Genomic DNA, 16,468 nt, shown 5'->3' with positions numbered 1-16,468 from the left:
AATTAAAAACTTAAAAGATCAATTTTAAGGATTTGAAATTGATGTTTCAAGTCATGAATTTGACAGTTTTAAGAGTTAAAAGGTCAATTTTAAGGCTTAAAAAACCAATTGCAAGACTTTAAATTCTCATTTCAACTTTAAAATAGGATGACTCAAATATTAAAGTTGACATTAAAAACTTTGAAATTGACCTTTTAAGGCTTAAAATTGAATTTTTAAATCTTGAAATTGTTCTTTTAAATCTTAAAATTAGTATGTTAGAATATTTTTTAAAAATTATTGGACTGTACAGCTAAGGCCGTCTCACAAGAGTGTAATTGTAGAAAAAATTTGCATCTCTGTTACATTTTTACTGTAGTTTAGCCCATTGGGCTAGCCTTATTGCATTGTATGGGTTTGACTAACTTTTTCTTTTTACAACTCAATGATCCAAGTGAATGATAAATTGCCTCTTTAGCGATCCATTGTCTCATAATCCGATAATTTTTATTGGGCTAGTTAATGTGCACTTTTAAGATTAATTAGTACCTTAAAGTTATTACTTAAAACAAGTTTTAACTGTTTTTTTTTATAGTTTTAAAGTGATCATTTATAAAATGATCACTTACAATCTTATTCTGACCAATTATTACTGTAAAGTAATCACTTACAGTTTTATAGTGATGACTTTCAATAGTATTAAAGTCATCTCTCCTAACTTTTGAGTGATCACTTACATTTTTAAAGTGATCATTAAAAAAATAAACAAATTATATGGGTCCATCAGGGTGAGATAGTGGCATACACAACTTATTGGTAATGATTAGTATTAGTTAATCAGGTTGGATTAGGTTCAAATAATTTTGGATTTGGATTATAATCCATCATGGTCAGTAACCCAACTAATATAAAATATAAGCATATGAATTCTTTGTTTTGAAACCATCATCTCACTGAAAGAAAATCTCTTACAAGAATGGTGGATATTTTACACTTTAAAATATCTTAGAATCTATTTTAGTATGAGTTCGAGCCAAATCATGTTTCAACATGCCTAAAAATGACACATTGATAGTAATACTTAATTTTATAAGTTGATCCCATAAAAATTGCTCAAGATCCACGACTACAAACGAGTCATTCAATCTTTCATGTATGTCTTACTCAACTTTTATTGATAGTTCATCGTTTATCTTACTAAAATGCACTACAACAAACGAAAAGAAAAAAACCCGAAAATGATATCAAACGAGCCCTAAATGAGCCAGACAGATCTAGTTCTAGTTCTAGTTGTACACCTTCTACTTATTACTTAGAGTTCATCTTTAGGAGCATGATGAGCATGAGGATTAACAGAAGATGACTTGATAGGATAGCAAGCATCCATTGCAATTCCACATTGCCCTTCCTTAGCCTTCGATTCGCGATGCATCCGAATGTAACCCTTTTCACCCCATTTAGGACCCCATGAGTTCTTCACAATCCAGTACTTGGTTCCATCTTGTGTTGTTCCATATCCTACTGCTGTTACTGCATGATCCAAGTCTGTTCCACAGTCTCCAGTATACACTCCCTGCAGTTTCATCAGCATGATTTTGGTTAAGTTTTACGTAAAATGAGTTCATATTGGGTCTGTTAGGCGCAAGGTATACGCTCCCTACAGTTTCATCAGTATGATTTTGATGAAGTTTTGTGTAAAATGAGTTCATATTGGGTCTGTTTGGCGCAAGGAATCGCTCCCTACAGTTTCTATCAGTATCATTTTGATGAAGTTTTATGTAAAAAAAGTTCATATTGGGTTTGTTCAGTGCAAGGTACACTCTCCCTACAGTTTGATCAGTATGATTTTGATGAAGTTTTTTGTAAAATAAGTTTTTATTGGGTCTGTTCGGAGCAAGTTATTTGCTTCCTACAATTTCCATCAGTATGATTTGGAAGTTTTGCGTAACATGAGTTCATAATTAGTCTGTTCGCGCAGATAGTTGTGAGGTAGTTGTTAACGGTGAACTCTAGCAATTAGATTTTTAATCGTCTAATTAGCTTTATAAATTATTACTCTTAGGTGCAAGATAGCTATGCGGGTATTTGTTAGCTATGGTGGTATTTGTTAGCTGTTAAAGTAGAGGCTAGTTGTGTAGATAGTTGCAGCTGTACAACTGTAGTCGTTAGATATTTAACTGTGTAGATTGTCATTGCTTGGTACTTCTTAGCTGACAACATTTTCTTAAAGTTTGTTAGTGAACTTGTCCAACAAAGATATGGCATGACCTGATCATTATTATCAAGTATATTACAAGAGTCCGCCTAGGCGGTAAACTCTTGATGGTATTAGAGTAACAAAATGTTGTATAACGTCAAAATTAGGGATATTAGACTAGTAGAAATATGTGGAACTGAATATGTTACCTCAGAGTAGAATTGCATATCAGAACCACTAGCATCAATAGCAACAGAAACAGGTTGATTTGATACAGCTTTCATCAACGCGATTTCATCATTCTCAGGTACGACTTCAAAACCATCGATCTTTACTGGTCCATTTATCTGCAAATCGAATAAACTCAAACCGATTACAAGAGGCATATAGAGATTCATATCGACAATTTTTATAAAATCGATACCTTGGCTGAGTTGCATATTTCGTTTTTAGCTACATACGGATAGGTGGCTTCAGCAACAACTCCTCCGACTTTCTTAATGTACGCTAGCGCATGCTCAACAAGCCCTCCGTTACAACCATAGTCATCATGGTCGCAATCTACCAGCTCCTGCTCGGAAAGTGAGAGCAATTGATTGGTTTTAATCTGGTTTATACCTTCTACTGCTGCGATTGTTGAGAATGCCCAACAACTACCTGTAATAAACGAAAATCATTAGATTTCGTATACACCCACGAACAAAATCGAATGGTTTATGCAGTAATGTAAAGCCGACTAACCGCAATTTCCTTGATTCTTGACAGGAGTAACTGCGCCCTTAGCTCGCCAATCAACTGAATCGGGAAGATCTTCAACTCTGCCATGTGTGAATTCTGTCACAGGACGAGGGTGGAACATCCTGTAGTGTGCGATTTTTGACCCGTAAGAGTTTCTAAACTCGTGGTTAGTCATGTCTGCGTACATGTTCAACTTCAGCTTGTAAGGCTTATCCATTTGGTTCACCTTGTGAATGTGATGGACATTCGCCTTGAAAACATTGAACCGTCTTTGCTTCTCCTCTAGGTCTCGAGAAACTGTGTGGTGGGCCCTCCATCGCTCGTACAAATCCCAAAGGCTCTCGTCTGAGGCAAGATCACTCTCATGGAAGTCGAAGCTCTTTGCTAGACTGAAAACTAAGGCTGCAGAGAGAAGTAACAGGAAGAACTTAGCAATATCCATTGAGATTACAATGGAAAAATACAAGGAAACAAAAGATTGGTGTTTGTATTAGATTGAATTTGATTTTTGATGTATTTGCTTGGCATACAAGCGTTACTTATATAGCATGAGATACATGCAACGTGAATTATACGTTTCAAAGGCAATTTTAGCTAGTATGTAAGCACTTTACCTGAAATTGTGGTAAAGGAGATTAGCTTTTTTATGGTTGAAATGTGTGCGTTTATACCAATAGAGTGTAAAAAAAGTCACGGGTTTGATTCTCATCAAACCCTCATTTCAAGCAGATATTTAGTGTAAGTTTTGAGGAGGGTTTGTGCTGTATCTAAACTTTTAGCCTAAAAAGTTTTCAGGTGAGAAAGCGTGATAGAGTATATAACATATCTTAGGGCTTCAATTATCGGCTTAAGCTTGTAGGTGAGTTATGTTAATCACTTGACATAAACAACATGCAAGTCTTGTTGATCAATCTTGGTTTTTAGTTTATAAGCTGGCGAGTGAACTTAACAGGTGGAAGCTTCTTGATCAAGAAAGCTTCAAGGTCAAGGATATAAGAGGTAGAGAACAGAGTAGCCTGAGATACAAAGTTCTAACAGAAATATCTGCAAACTACCGAATGACCGATCAATCTGACCAACTTGATAAACTCAGCATGGAAAACAATTTTCAGTTATAACAAAGCTCAGGCGTGACACATCTTTTAGCGCATCATGCCTTGGGATTATGAGGGTAAGATTGCATGCATTCGACCTTTCAAATTCTATTTCGATGGGAGTCTATGGAATGGATGACACAATTACATTTGGGTTAGGATTAGCAAGAGAAAACCCGAATCCAATAGCATCGAGTTGTCTATCGTTTATCCATTGCAAGTTGCAATTAATTTGTTCTTACGAAGAGTGATCATCTACAATGAACGATGTTCAAGGATTCTGAAAATGTTCATGTTTCTGAGACCCATCTGCCAAGCTGAGAGATCATGGAGAGAATTAGAAAGATTTATTATCATGAAATTTCGGTAATATTTTCCACCATGATATGCTGCTGCTTCAAGTTCCGTTTTACTCTTTACGTAAATGCAGTGAAGAGAAACAACAAAACTCTTCCAAATTTCATCAATCAAAAACACGCCTTGACAGTTGATAATAATAACCTCATATTGAAGAAATTAAGACATCGAACAACAAGAAATATTCATGACAAGTGAATCTTAAACTTTGCCCAAAAATGCATAAATCAATACTCAAAAACAAATTACAATGAGCATTTAAGCTCAAGACAATACATTGTTATCGACAGGAATCTTCCATCGATTCAACTAACACTTTATGAGGTTGATCAAATGTCAGAACAAGATTACTAAAGGAAAATATCAAATACATAGATCTCCATGTCAATCAATACACACAATCATGCAATAGAATCTCTTTCCTTTGCTTGTTGAATAAGTTCGTCCCTCATTCTTCTAATCTCCCTTTCCTTCTCTTCTCGTTCTCTCTGCAAAACAGATCAAAGGCTTGCCTATCGAACGTGATCACATCAAGTATAATAGACTGCAAAAAAGTTCTAACTCTAGTATATATTGAATTAAATGCCTAGCTAAGCGTTCTATTTGACTTGCCATCCGAGTATAAACTAGCTTTAATACGTGCTTTGAGCATTACGCAAGGCATTAGCAAGAGAATGGAACTTTTATCATGTCTCTTTCTTTTTAAAAACGTTTCTGACGTTGTTTTTGTTTTTCCAAATGTAGAAGCAATATTCTACCAATTTTCCAGTAGTTTTTTAATTTTCCAAATGTAGAAGCAATAATAATTGATGTCCAAATGCGAATTGGTGATTTTCAATATCCTAAACCTTTAACTACATATTTTACACCCAATTATCTTTAATTTCAATTAGTTTAGATATTAAAAGTTCCCAAATTTATTGTTTTCTCAATGTGTAGAAATTAGAGTTAAGTAAGAATAATATATCCAACTTCCCTTTGATCGATTCATTAACTACTCTACACATACACCGTGCACTTGTGATTAATTAAAATTCCACACCCGACAATTTATAGCCTCTTCATCGGCTCCCTCTAACTCACTCACTTCCTACGGTAACACGCTTGGCCAATTGCCCCATATCGAGAAGGTCCACATCTGGCTTTAGCATTTAGCTTGGATGGTCACCAATATTCCAGAAAACTAAGAAACACACTATGGTTGCAAAATCAACTGTATATAAAGCTATGGCTTGAGGAGCAATAGTCTTCACATGCTGTTTCGATGTACAAATATCCCTTCTTCTCTCTAAACTACTCTCCAGATATTTTTCCTATGAACAATTCACAAGTTCCGGGTTTCACTGCATTTGAATACTTAAATCTAATTTAGGGTCATCAATCTACTTGAGCTCAATCATTCAATACAGCATCCAAAGTCCTCTAATTTCTATTAGGACTTTTCTGTTAGCAAAACTTACCTAAACTAATACCAAATATTCCTCTAATCAGGAAGTAGGAATATGAAACAGAACTACACAATAAAAGTATTAACTAATAAGTAAATAATTGCCCACAATCTCAACATACACACAAAAATTGCTATTTACTCAGTCAAAGGTGAAAAAGATTGGGCACATGATAAAAGACAGCAGTATAACAACACATAGCACCAAAATCATCGATATTGGATTCCTAATTAATCAACCTCCCAACATAATTATCTCTAATAATAGAAGATTCCCAGATCAAAAATGGTTCTAAATTCAAATTTCTCATAGCAATTTCCTATATATTTTTCGGCTGAATCATCAGAAAAAACACCCAACAAACCAATTTCATAATAATAACAAATTCAAAATTAAAAAAACGCAATTGGGAAAACAATCAGAAGTGTACTAGTAAGAACTAACTATGACTTTAGGGTTTCTAAATGAACAAAATGAAAAATGAAAGTTAAAAAAGGGGAAAACCTTTTCATCTTGGTGAAGAGCGATCCAAACATGAACTTTATCCATTGATTCCCAAAAGAGGAATGCACCCAATGTCATCCCTGCGATTGTTCCTAATCTCACCATTTTTCTCTCCTTGTCTTTCCTCTTTCCTCTTTCTCTCTCTACATATGATGATTGCTTATTCTTTAGAATGGGGTCAATGGTTGATTTTTGGGTGGTACATAAGCCCATCTACATTTGGAGTATCCGCAAAGGTTAGCCCAGCTGACTGTCTCATATAAGAATATAGTATGTATTAAAATGTAATTTCTTTTTTATTTGTACACTTTAATTTTGTTCATTTTAAGAGAAAAAAATTTAAATTAGATTTTTAAAGTATATATCGAAGATAAAATACAATTATGTGAAATCTTATTAGATATGTCTTGATGTAAAGTTTTTTAATATATAATTTTTATAATTTTTTATGATATGTATTTAGAGATATTAAGACTTAAAATTTTGCTAAAAAATGCGTGCAAAAGGTATAATGGACCATAGTTATCAGAATTCGAATTCTGATCTACGATCTTACGATCCAAAAATAGAAAACTAATCCGGATCGGAGGTAGAATCTTAATGCAGTAGAATCGTGCGAATTCTACTTAGCTCAAGAATTTAGATGGTAGAATCATAACACGATTCTACAATCCCACTATCCAACGGTCCGATCCTACATGGGTAATTCAATCGTAAAATCAAATTGTTTAATTGCTATATATTTATTGAATCAAATATTATACAATTAACTAAAAAATTTAATTTCTTTATAAATATTTGCTACATGCAAAATCAAATTAGTTAATATTTATTAAATTAAATAAAATAAAGTTGATTTTAGTCTATTAAATGACATAAATCATACAACACAAAGGTGAAACAATCTCATATATGAGGGGTTGATCATAATGTGCCATCCTTAAAGATTTGCCCCCCTTTAATAATCAAATTATTTAATTGCTATATTTGTTAGATTAAATATCACACAAGTAATTTAAAAGATTTTTTTATAAAGATTTGTTACATGAAATAATCAAAATGGTTGTTAATCATCATACAATCAACTAAAAGAACTGAAAATATTCATGTGGTATACTTACCAAGATTTTTCATATGAAATAATCAAATTGTTTAATTGCTATATTTATTGAACTAAATATGATATAATTAACTTACAAGATTTCTTTAAGATTTACCACATGAAATAATTAAGATTGGATAACTGTTGTATTTATTAAACTAAATAATGTAAAGATAATTTTATTCTATTACATAACATAAATTATTATATTTATATTAGAAAAGTCAAAACACTTGATTTCTTTGCAAATAATGGATACTTTATGGGTATGAATTGCCGCCGTCTTTTCCTCCCCAGACCTTGTCTATAGTTTTTTCTATGTGCATGATATATTGGGTTGGATGATGATGATAGTATACTTTAAAAGGAAAGAAAAAAAATATCGTCAAGATAGTATAATATAATTCTATTTTTAAAAATAATAATAATTTTTGATTTTTTATTATACATAAATAGTTTTTTTTTTACTTATAATGATATTTGATTATTTTAACGGTATAAATAATTTTTACGGTCACAACTAAACAAATTAAAGTTTGAAATTGTTAAATACTCCTATCTACTTATATAACAAAAATGAGTGTTACAAATTCACAATCCTAAACCTTGGTATTCTTTATTTGTTTTGAATCTGTCATATTACCGAGATTAAAATGAGTATAACAAGTTTATTAATGTCAAAATATGGATGATTATGCATCTAAGACCTATTAGACCCGCTTCAGACTTACTGCTATTTTTAGAATTTGAGTACAATTTTTTAGAATTATTACACTGGGTATGATGATGATGATACACATTAAAAAAAGTAGATAGCTGAAGAGATTATCTCTAGATAAAACGACATCAAAATAAAAACCCATGTATGAAACAAAGCTTACAAATACAGCATCTCATACAACATAATTTGTGTTGTGAAAACATTTACGGGTATAGGAATTTTAAACTCGGTCTCAACCCAAGCCTTCTTTCTAAAACCATTTAAAATCTAAACTCTGAAAATTTGTTCAAAACTCGATCTATTATATATCCCAAAACAAATTTTAATTTCAGTCAAAAGCTATTTATATATTTAATTAAACTCAGTTTAGCCTCATATGAATTAGGGTCCAAGCTTTTCATTTCCCAATGATTTAATCATAAGTCCACAAAAAATAATAAATGTGAGTCCAAATCTGATTGAATCCAAAGCAAAGCAAACCAAACGCAGTCCATTACCATCTCATAAATCATAAATCATGATTAATATTAACACTCCAAATCTTAATTTCTCCGTCAAGTCCACCACTAAACAACAAAATTCTATCATCACTTTCCATTTTTCCAGCTAAACATTTAACTGCTTTTTTATGTCCATTCAAAACACTTAAACAGAAGAATTCTCCATCAAACCCACTCCGCCAAATCCTCACCGTCCGATCTGCTGAACCACTGATCAAATAATCAGATACGTTAATCAAACACAATATTGGTCCACCGTGACCTCTAACGGCCCCAATAACACTCATATATATCCCACTATCTTCTCTCTCCCAAACCAAGATGGAACGATCACAAGCCCCCGAGAATAAGATCGAACCTTCACAATTCAACGCTAATGCATTTACAGCTGATTTATGTTTTTCCAATGTAGAAATTAAAGTAAGACCTCCACCGTCTGATCCAGGTTGTTTGCCCCATACCCGAATCCGACCATCTGCGGATCCAGTATAAACCATTCCGTCATTAGAAACTATAACAATGTTAATTGCATCTTCATGTGCCGTTATAGACTCCTTACATTTAAAATTCTTCATCGGATCCCAAACCTTCAAAGTTTTATCCCAAGAGATGGAGTAAACTTTTCCGTTTGTAACAGCTAAGCTTGAAACAGCGTCGCTATGTTCAACCCAAAGTCGAGTTTTATGTCGCCTGACATGCACGTGATTTTTTGGTACCGGAAACCGAGATAAACGATCAGCTAAAGTCGGCAAAGTATAAATCAACTTATGTCGCCGTTTATTATTAGAATCTTCCGTTAACTTCCACACCTTTATTTTCCCATCTTGATGAGCAGACAAAACTTTCCCATCATAAAACGCAATAGATTTAACAGCACCGTCAGATTCTCCATTAGAGTTGAAAGTTTCAAGGAAAGAGAAAGTTAATGAATCATAGACGTTGATATGGTGGGCAGACGAAACGTATAGTAGAGATGAGGAGAGAGAAAGAAAGGAGACGGGAGAAGGTAGAGAATGAGAAAAGGAGATAGAGTGGGTTAGGGTGACGGTGGTTGAGATGTCTGAAAAGGACAAAGTTTGAAGAGAAGTAATGGATGGGAAGGTTTGGAGAGATAGATGACTTGTTATGCTTTCAGTGCTGGTGGATTTTGTGATGGAAGAAGAAGCTGAAGAAGAAGATAAAGAAGGAGAAGATTTTGAGGTTTTTAAAGATGGGTTAGTATCGTGGGTATCAATGGCCGATGTGCAGAAGAGTATTCGAGTTTTAAGCTTCATTTTTTATTAAACGGAAAAAAAAATGTGGTTGATGTTTGAGAAGAAGCAGATGGGTTGGTTATATATAGAATGAGGAGAGAAAGTGAAAATATGTCTTGAGATCCTCTCAATTAGGATGTTAAATAGCAGATATAACTTTCCACCACCATTATTACCCTACCTTCTCTCAATAACTTCCTGCACAACTATTTTATTTTATGGTACATTCTATTATTAAAATTTATTTTATTTAATTGGGTTAATGTATTAGGATAAGTAATAGTTAAAGTAGAATATTATTTGAATTAGTTAATTTTTTTATTTTTGTAATATTAAATTTTTATTCGGCTCATAAATATTTTTTACATTACGATATTATTGACACTATTAATCGTTCGAATTTATTTTATTTTTGGTAGCTAATGTGTTACGTGAGATCTTGTTTGAGTTGTCTAATCACATATTTTTATAATCGTAACATTTTAGAAAATAATATTTTAAAATCGAGAATTTAAAATAAAGGGTAAGAATAGAAAATTTAAGAAAAAATTATCTACAATAATCCAAATTTTTCTACAATAATCACACATATTGATTAACCAAGAATAATTCAATTCTGAGTAGTTTCCTACGGTAAAAAAAATAAATTAAAATAAAAAGTAAAAAATTTTTTTTTTAAATATTCAAAAATTCTATTTTTTTTAACATGCAAAAATTTTTAAGTAAAATTTTAAATATTTTTACTAATTTTTCATTAATTTTTATTTTTTTTATGAATTATCTACTATAGCAGGTCATTAGATCCAATTTTGCTCCGTGTAAATTTTACTAAAGTTAAAATTATTTATAGTTAATTAATAGGTGGTAAGATTATTATAGGAAAATCATAGAAATTATTTGGAGAATATAAGGAATGGTAAAAGATGTAACATAACAATTCATTTCTTTATTTTTCTTTTTTTTTTTTTCTATTAATCTTGTTATTTAAATTTTTATTATTTCTTCTTCATTTATTCCTTTCCCCAAAACCTAATTTCGTTTATCAAACCAGAAAAACCAACAATTTGCTCTTCCTAAAACCATTCGAACACAAAACACCATTCGATTTTCATCATCTTCTCTATTTCTTTATCTGATTTCGGAACATAATTCAGTAAGAAAAACTCCATTTTTTCTCTGCATGTTCGACGCCAAAACAATAGGTTTGTTTCTTTGATCTTCCATTTTTTTTCTTTGAATTATAGGATTGTAAAGCAAGATACAACCATCTTCATCATAGTCCCTGATTTCTCGACCAAGCAATTGATTTTCCCCAAATTGCTTGCTTTCATCTCGAAAGCCAACAATCCGACAATTTTTCACGTTCTCACCCGGAATCGAAAGCAATAGCCGCCATTTGCCCCTGATTATCGAAAGTAGTAGTGGTCCTTCCTTTTTCCTCTGAGATATGATTCAAACAAATGGCATCAACCTCCTTCCCTTGGTCTCCATTACCGCAAGTTTAGGAGGTACAATAGCCTTATAATTATTACTCAATTTCATTTCGTTCTTATGATATTACATTACATTGTTTTAAATCTCTTTCTTTTGTACATTAGTATTTAATTGCCAGTCATCAAGAATCACTACTATCATAAAATTAATTAGTGGATTTCTTTTTTTTTTTTTTTTTTGATGTTTGATATTGAATTAGTGGATATTGAGATTATGAATATAATTGAGGGACTCTTTAATGATAAATGACAATTCTTGTGAACTTGTGGTTGTAGGTTAAATAATTATTTTTCTGTTAATTAAAATAATTAAATAAATAGATGGATGTTGGAGTTAGTTTATTGAATCATGATGACTGGAATGAAATTTATGAACAATGTAAATAAGAAATTAAGTAGAGAATGTTTGTTATTAGTAAGGTTATTGATGATTTGAATTTTGAAGTTTTTGAATAAATTAGGAGATTCTTTTGGAAAATCATTGGTTGTCATATTGAATATTTGTTGCCTTTGTGATAATTAAATATATAAAGAGAATTATCGATGATGGGAAATCTTTAAGAAAATATGATATGGATTTTGTATTATAAAGTCGTTATTGTATTGTGATTGGATTAAGTTAGAGTATGAACAATTATAATGTTGGAATGTTAGAATAGAGTTTTGGTTAAGCTATAGCTTTAGGAGGAGATGTAATATGTCAGTATACTAGTATCGAACGCTTTTTGATAATGTTGTGATTTTGTTATGCTCAGGAAATGACATCATCGAGGAATCTTTTAGTTTATAGCTGAGGACTGGTTTCGACTCCTTGAAGCAACGTTATCTGTGTGTAGTAGCAGTCTTTTAAAAGATCTAGCCAGACTACAGTTTTAAAAAGTTATTTTATTAAAGTTGTGAAATTTATATTGTTGAGATATATTTGTGATGAATGATTATGTTGATATTGATATGGTCAATAAATCGAGCTCACAAGCTGATCATTGACGGAGTAAAGGGGCATTGTTTTTCCTACTCCCTATTTGGAGGCGATTTGTCATTCAGATATCGACTAACTTCACCCGAAAGTGACATAGCCTTAGAACTATGGATGTTTCTCTCAACTAGACTCCTAATGCGCACAAAGATATAAGACTGATGTTGCTTTTAAATATTTTAGTTTGACTTATTATGTTTGTTTTGTTTTGGATTGCTTCTGCTCACTCAGTTAAAACTGAATCCCTATTGTTTATGTCGTTTAGATTACTTACAGGTTGGTATCAGCCGAAAACGATGGGAGAGCAGAGGTGATTAGAGTATACCATGAATATATTTTGGATTTGAGTATGTATAGAAGTTGGTAGTGTCTATGTTGGGTTTTAGTATGTGTATAATAGGTTTGGTTATGTTTGAATTTTGGACTTTCATAGTTGTATGATTATTTGGATTTTGGTTTAGATGTTTGAATTTAAGATTAGTTGTTACTTGTTACAGTTATGTTTTAGATCTTGTAAAACTCGTTTCACGAGTTATGATTTGACACTTGGGTTTTCTTGGGTAAGTAAACCCCATGATGACCTGTCTTACTTAGTCAGCCAGTAAGTTGGGTTGTTACAGTTGGTTTTTATGATTTTTAGATGTGTATAGTTTAATATATTGATCAAAATAACTTAAAAAATTGCGTAAAAAGTCAATGTAGCCAATATACTGAAACGAAGAAAGTATAATTCAAAATATAAATAATTAAAAAAACATATTAAATTGCATAATAATGTTAAATGTAATATGTATAATAAAACGGAGAAAATATAAGACTATAAAGAGTTGTACTCTCTCAATTTCTATTTGATGTTCTCTTTTGTTCATAGTTAAGGCTTGATATCTATCAATGCAAATTATGGAAAATTATTTAGACATGAATAATAAAATTCTATACGTCGGGACAAATCTAACAAAATTCCACATTATCAATGAAAAACTTATAAGTTTCTCTCCTCGAATAGAATATTTCTTATGACAACATCAAATGAAAACAAACGTAATAATATTTTATCTTCGTAATTCTAATATTTTAGTTCCATCGTCAATTTAATTTCACTACATATGCTATTTAAATTTGTCTTTGTAGTTAGTTATATTTCCTCTTTTAAACATAATCTTATTTACAATTCCTCACTAAGGTGGATCTTTCATAGTAAAGTTGTGTGTAGTTATCAACTATTTAAGTAATTATAGTTATTGGTAGAATTACTAAATGACTAGTTACAGCTATATAATTGTTGTTGAAATATCTCAAATCGTTACTTTTGATTTAAAGATGCAACAACTTATAATGTTTTACAAGCAATTTCATGCAATATTAAACACTATTTAAACCTTTATTTTACCGAATAGTAACATTTTATGTTAAATATGCTTTTAACCCCAATTAATCACTAACAACTACTTGAACAACTTTGTGGAACTTTTTATAAAACCTAAAACTTATTTTATTTTTGTTTGACTTTTGGCTCATTGATCCACTTTTTTCTAATAAATAATCAACAGTCAATGCCTAAATTTACTAAAAATCTCTATAAATAACTGACTTTTTCAACTAGCTTAAAAGCCAACAAAAACAATCAATATTTCCGATTGGTCAAACTAAAAAATACCAACATTCAACGGCTAAACACACCCGTAATAATATATAACGATGTATTACATCTAATCCCATCTATATGTAGTAAAAATTACTTAATCTCTACTCTTATAATCATTAACAATAAAAATACCTATTTGTCATCCTATGTCGAAAAAGGAGGAGGATAACCGGACATATAATCTCGTGGACTACTTTATCTAATACTTCTCTTAATTGATCGTAACTCATTTGGGTTTGCGTATGATCATACCCTTCTTATGTCAGTGCAAAAGTAGTAGCTGCTGCAAAGAAAGCTTGGACAATTCATCTAAATGAGCTAAAAAAAGCAAAAACCCGACAGTAATTCACTTGTTTCAATTCACTATCAGCAGGGGATACGCGAAAATGGAAGCCCCGGAGAAGAAGCAACTTCAACCAAAATTTTGATGGTGAGATGAGTGTATCCTAGCTTATTTCTTATTCAAAAGTCTAGGCCTAAAACAAGAAAACTGAAATTAACGCGAAATGCGCAACAAGTTTCAAGCCAACAACACGATACAAGAGTATAGGCCTGATATTTGAAGTGTGTCGGTTCCGTCCAAGGAGATCAAAAAACAATAGAGGAATACCAGCCGGAAATGCGCATTATCTTGAGGGGTTGAACGAACTTCAAAAGCCAGTCGATAATGAAGCGGTGAGGCTTGAGTATCACAGAGCCGTAATATGCTAATAATACCTGATTTTAGGTGGCAACTCAATATACATTGGAACCTGAAGAGAAACAAAGAAAACTCCGTGAATTTCGAAATGATTTAGATGCTAGTAAGTTATGGCACTCATTTGATAGAACAAAAGGAGGTGAAAAAGATGGAAAAATCGACCTTACGGATTATCAATCTTCAAAAATCTGAAAATTGTTATGCCCGAGTGTTGGTTGATGTCATACATATAAAGGAACGGAATTTCAGATGATAAAAAAGATACAACTATGTCATTACCCCTATTGTCAACCAGTTCCCATCTAGGTAAGGTCTAGGAGGGTTGGATATATGCAACATTATCTTTTAATAACAAAGATGTTGTTTCGAGACATGAAGGATGCGATGTATAATAATAAATCCAGGAATGTCCATAATACAAATGCAACAACTTCCCATAACAGTCCATAATATTGCTTTTAAAAAAGTGTCGTGGTTAAGATGATATATGGATATCAAGGAATCTCCTCAAGAACAGAAATATATACAAGTACACAAGAAAAACAGAATATGCATCACATAAAACTCCCACTTAGAAGGATGAGTGAACAATATCAATTGTGGCTTTTGCATCACATCCATATTCTACAATATATTAAAAAAACTTCACAATTTTATTAAAAATAAACTTCAATTTTACCACCGATCAAGACTTCTTTAGGCATTGAGTTTACAAATCTGTTCGTAACTTAGTTACAAATTCTGGGTGCTCTTGCTCAAACTCGGTAAAGATTTTCATTGTGGCATATAATTCGATTCTCATTGCCAAAGAGGATAGAGAATATGCAACTAATGCAAGAAAGAAAATCAATAATGATTTGAATCGCACGAATGAAGAAGGGGCTGAAAGGAAATACGTCGACAAGACCATGTAACTTTTTAAAGACGTGTATGAAAAACATAAACATTGTAGACAATCATGTTAAACTTTTTGTTCACGTAGTTGATCCTAATTTTTGGGATTAATGCTTTGGCATTCTAATTATTGTTATTGTATACTAATCTCGAGTCGCAACACCAAAAGCACCATGAATTGACTTTGTAGTGACAATAAATTCTAGAAGTACCTTTTGTTTTGTATTCAAATCAACCAAGTCCAAAAACCAAAAACATGAATTGCTAAAACAAAGTATTAACTTTAATATTTTAACACGTTTCAACCCTATAAATTAGACCAAATATGTAGACAAATCCTACAAATATGAAATAACTTACTCCTACATTTGTAGATGTAGGTAAAGACAAATAGAAGTGCGGTTCATGATGGATTATGAAGCTTAGTATCCATCTAAAAGAAAATATCAAATGATACTATCATTCTAGCCAATGCAATAGGAACTAGCACATTGTATACCATAAAATCAGGATTTTCTCAATAATTTACTAGGTTCTCTTGCGTCCCTTGTTTATCCGGTAATACTTGTTGCAAAAAACTCTAACATGGGAAAGGGAAATGGGGAAAATTAAGGGAAAATAAGGTGCAATGAGTATTACTATTTTCTAATATTGTCCACTTAATTCCATCAAATCGAGGAAAGTTGAGCTAATATTCACATTACATGTTTTTGCTAGCAGCGAACAAGTGCTCCAACCAATGACACTTCATTATACCAATGCACTAAGCCGCTCATGATGTAGAGTTTTGAGGGTGGGATACACACAACCTTTACTTTATGATAACAAAGAGAAACCGTCTTATTGACCCTTAATTGCAAACATTAG

At 31.9% G+C, this 16,468-nt stretch overlaps 3 protein-coding genes and 1 long non-coding RNA gene across 4 annotated transcripts; 1 reads left to right on the top strand and 3 right to left on the bottom strand.

The window, feature by feature from the left end:
* Positions 1-1,016: 1,016 nt before the first annotated feature.
* Positions 1,017-4,416, bottom strand: LOC130821019 (vignain-like). The gene is made up of 4 exons (XM_057686617.1): positions 2,918-4,416; positions 2,601-2,833; positions 2,386-2,523; positions 1,017-1,552 (listed from the first exon to the last, which is right to left on the bottom strand). The coding sequence occupies exons 1-4, from the start codon at positions 3,354-3,356 to the stop codon at positions 1,292-1,294; spliced, it is 1,071 nt and encodes a 356-aa protein (XP_057542600.1). The 5' UTR covers positions 3,357-4,416; the 3' UTR covers positions 1,017-1,291.
* Positions 4,417-4,547: 131 nt separating this feature from the next.
* LOC130821020 (uncharacterized) lies at positions 4,548-6,554 on the bottom strand. The gene is made up of 2 exons (XM_057686618.1): positions 6,318-6,554; positions 4,548-4,853 (listed from the first exon to the last, which is right to left on the bottom strand). The coding sequence occupies exons 1-2, from the start codon at positions 6,528-6,530 to the stop codon at positions 4,767-4,769; spliced, it is 300 nt and encodes a 99-aa protein (XP_057542601.1). The 5' UTR covers positions 6,531-6,554; the 3' UTR covers positions 4,548-4,766.
* Positions 6,555-8,352: 1,798 nt separating this feature from the next.
* On the bottom strand, positions 8,353-10,080 carry LOC130820893 (protein JINGUBANG-like). The gene has a single exon (XM_057686436.1). It carries the CDS (start codon positions 9,912-9,914, stop codon positions 8,649-8,651), a length of 1,266 nt encoding a protein of 421 aa, XP_057542419.1. The 5' UTR covers positions 9,915-10,080; the 3' UTR covers positions 8,353-8,648.
* An 802-nt stretch (positions 10,081-10,882) lies between these two features.
* Positions 10,883-12,822, top strand: LOC130821034 (uncharacterized). Its single transcript, XR_009045285.1, has 2 exons — positions 10,883-11,401; positions 12,142-12,822. It is a non-coding gene; the product is annotated as an uncharacterized LOC130821034 (long non-coding RNA).
* The last annotated feature ends 3,646 nt before the right edge of the window (positions 12,823-16,468 follow it).

The sequence above is a fragment of the Amaranthus tricolor genome, chromosome 8, assembly GCF_026212465.1.
Source record: "Amaranthus tricolor cultivar Red isolate AtriRed21 chromosome 8, ASM2621246v1, whole genome shotgun sequence".
Classification (NCBI taxonomy): domain Eukaryota; kingdom Viridiplantae; phylum Streptophyta; class Magnoliopsida; order Caryophyllales; family Amaranthaceae; genus Amaranthus; species Amaranthus tricolor.
Note: the sequence above shows the minus strand (reverse complement) of the source record. Positions and strands in the feature narration are given on the sequence as shown.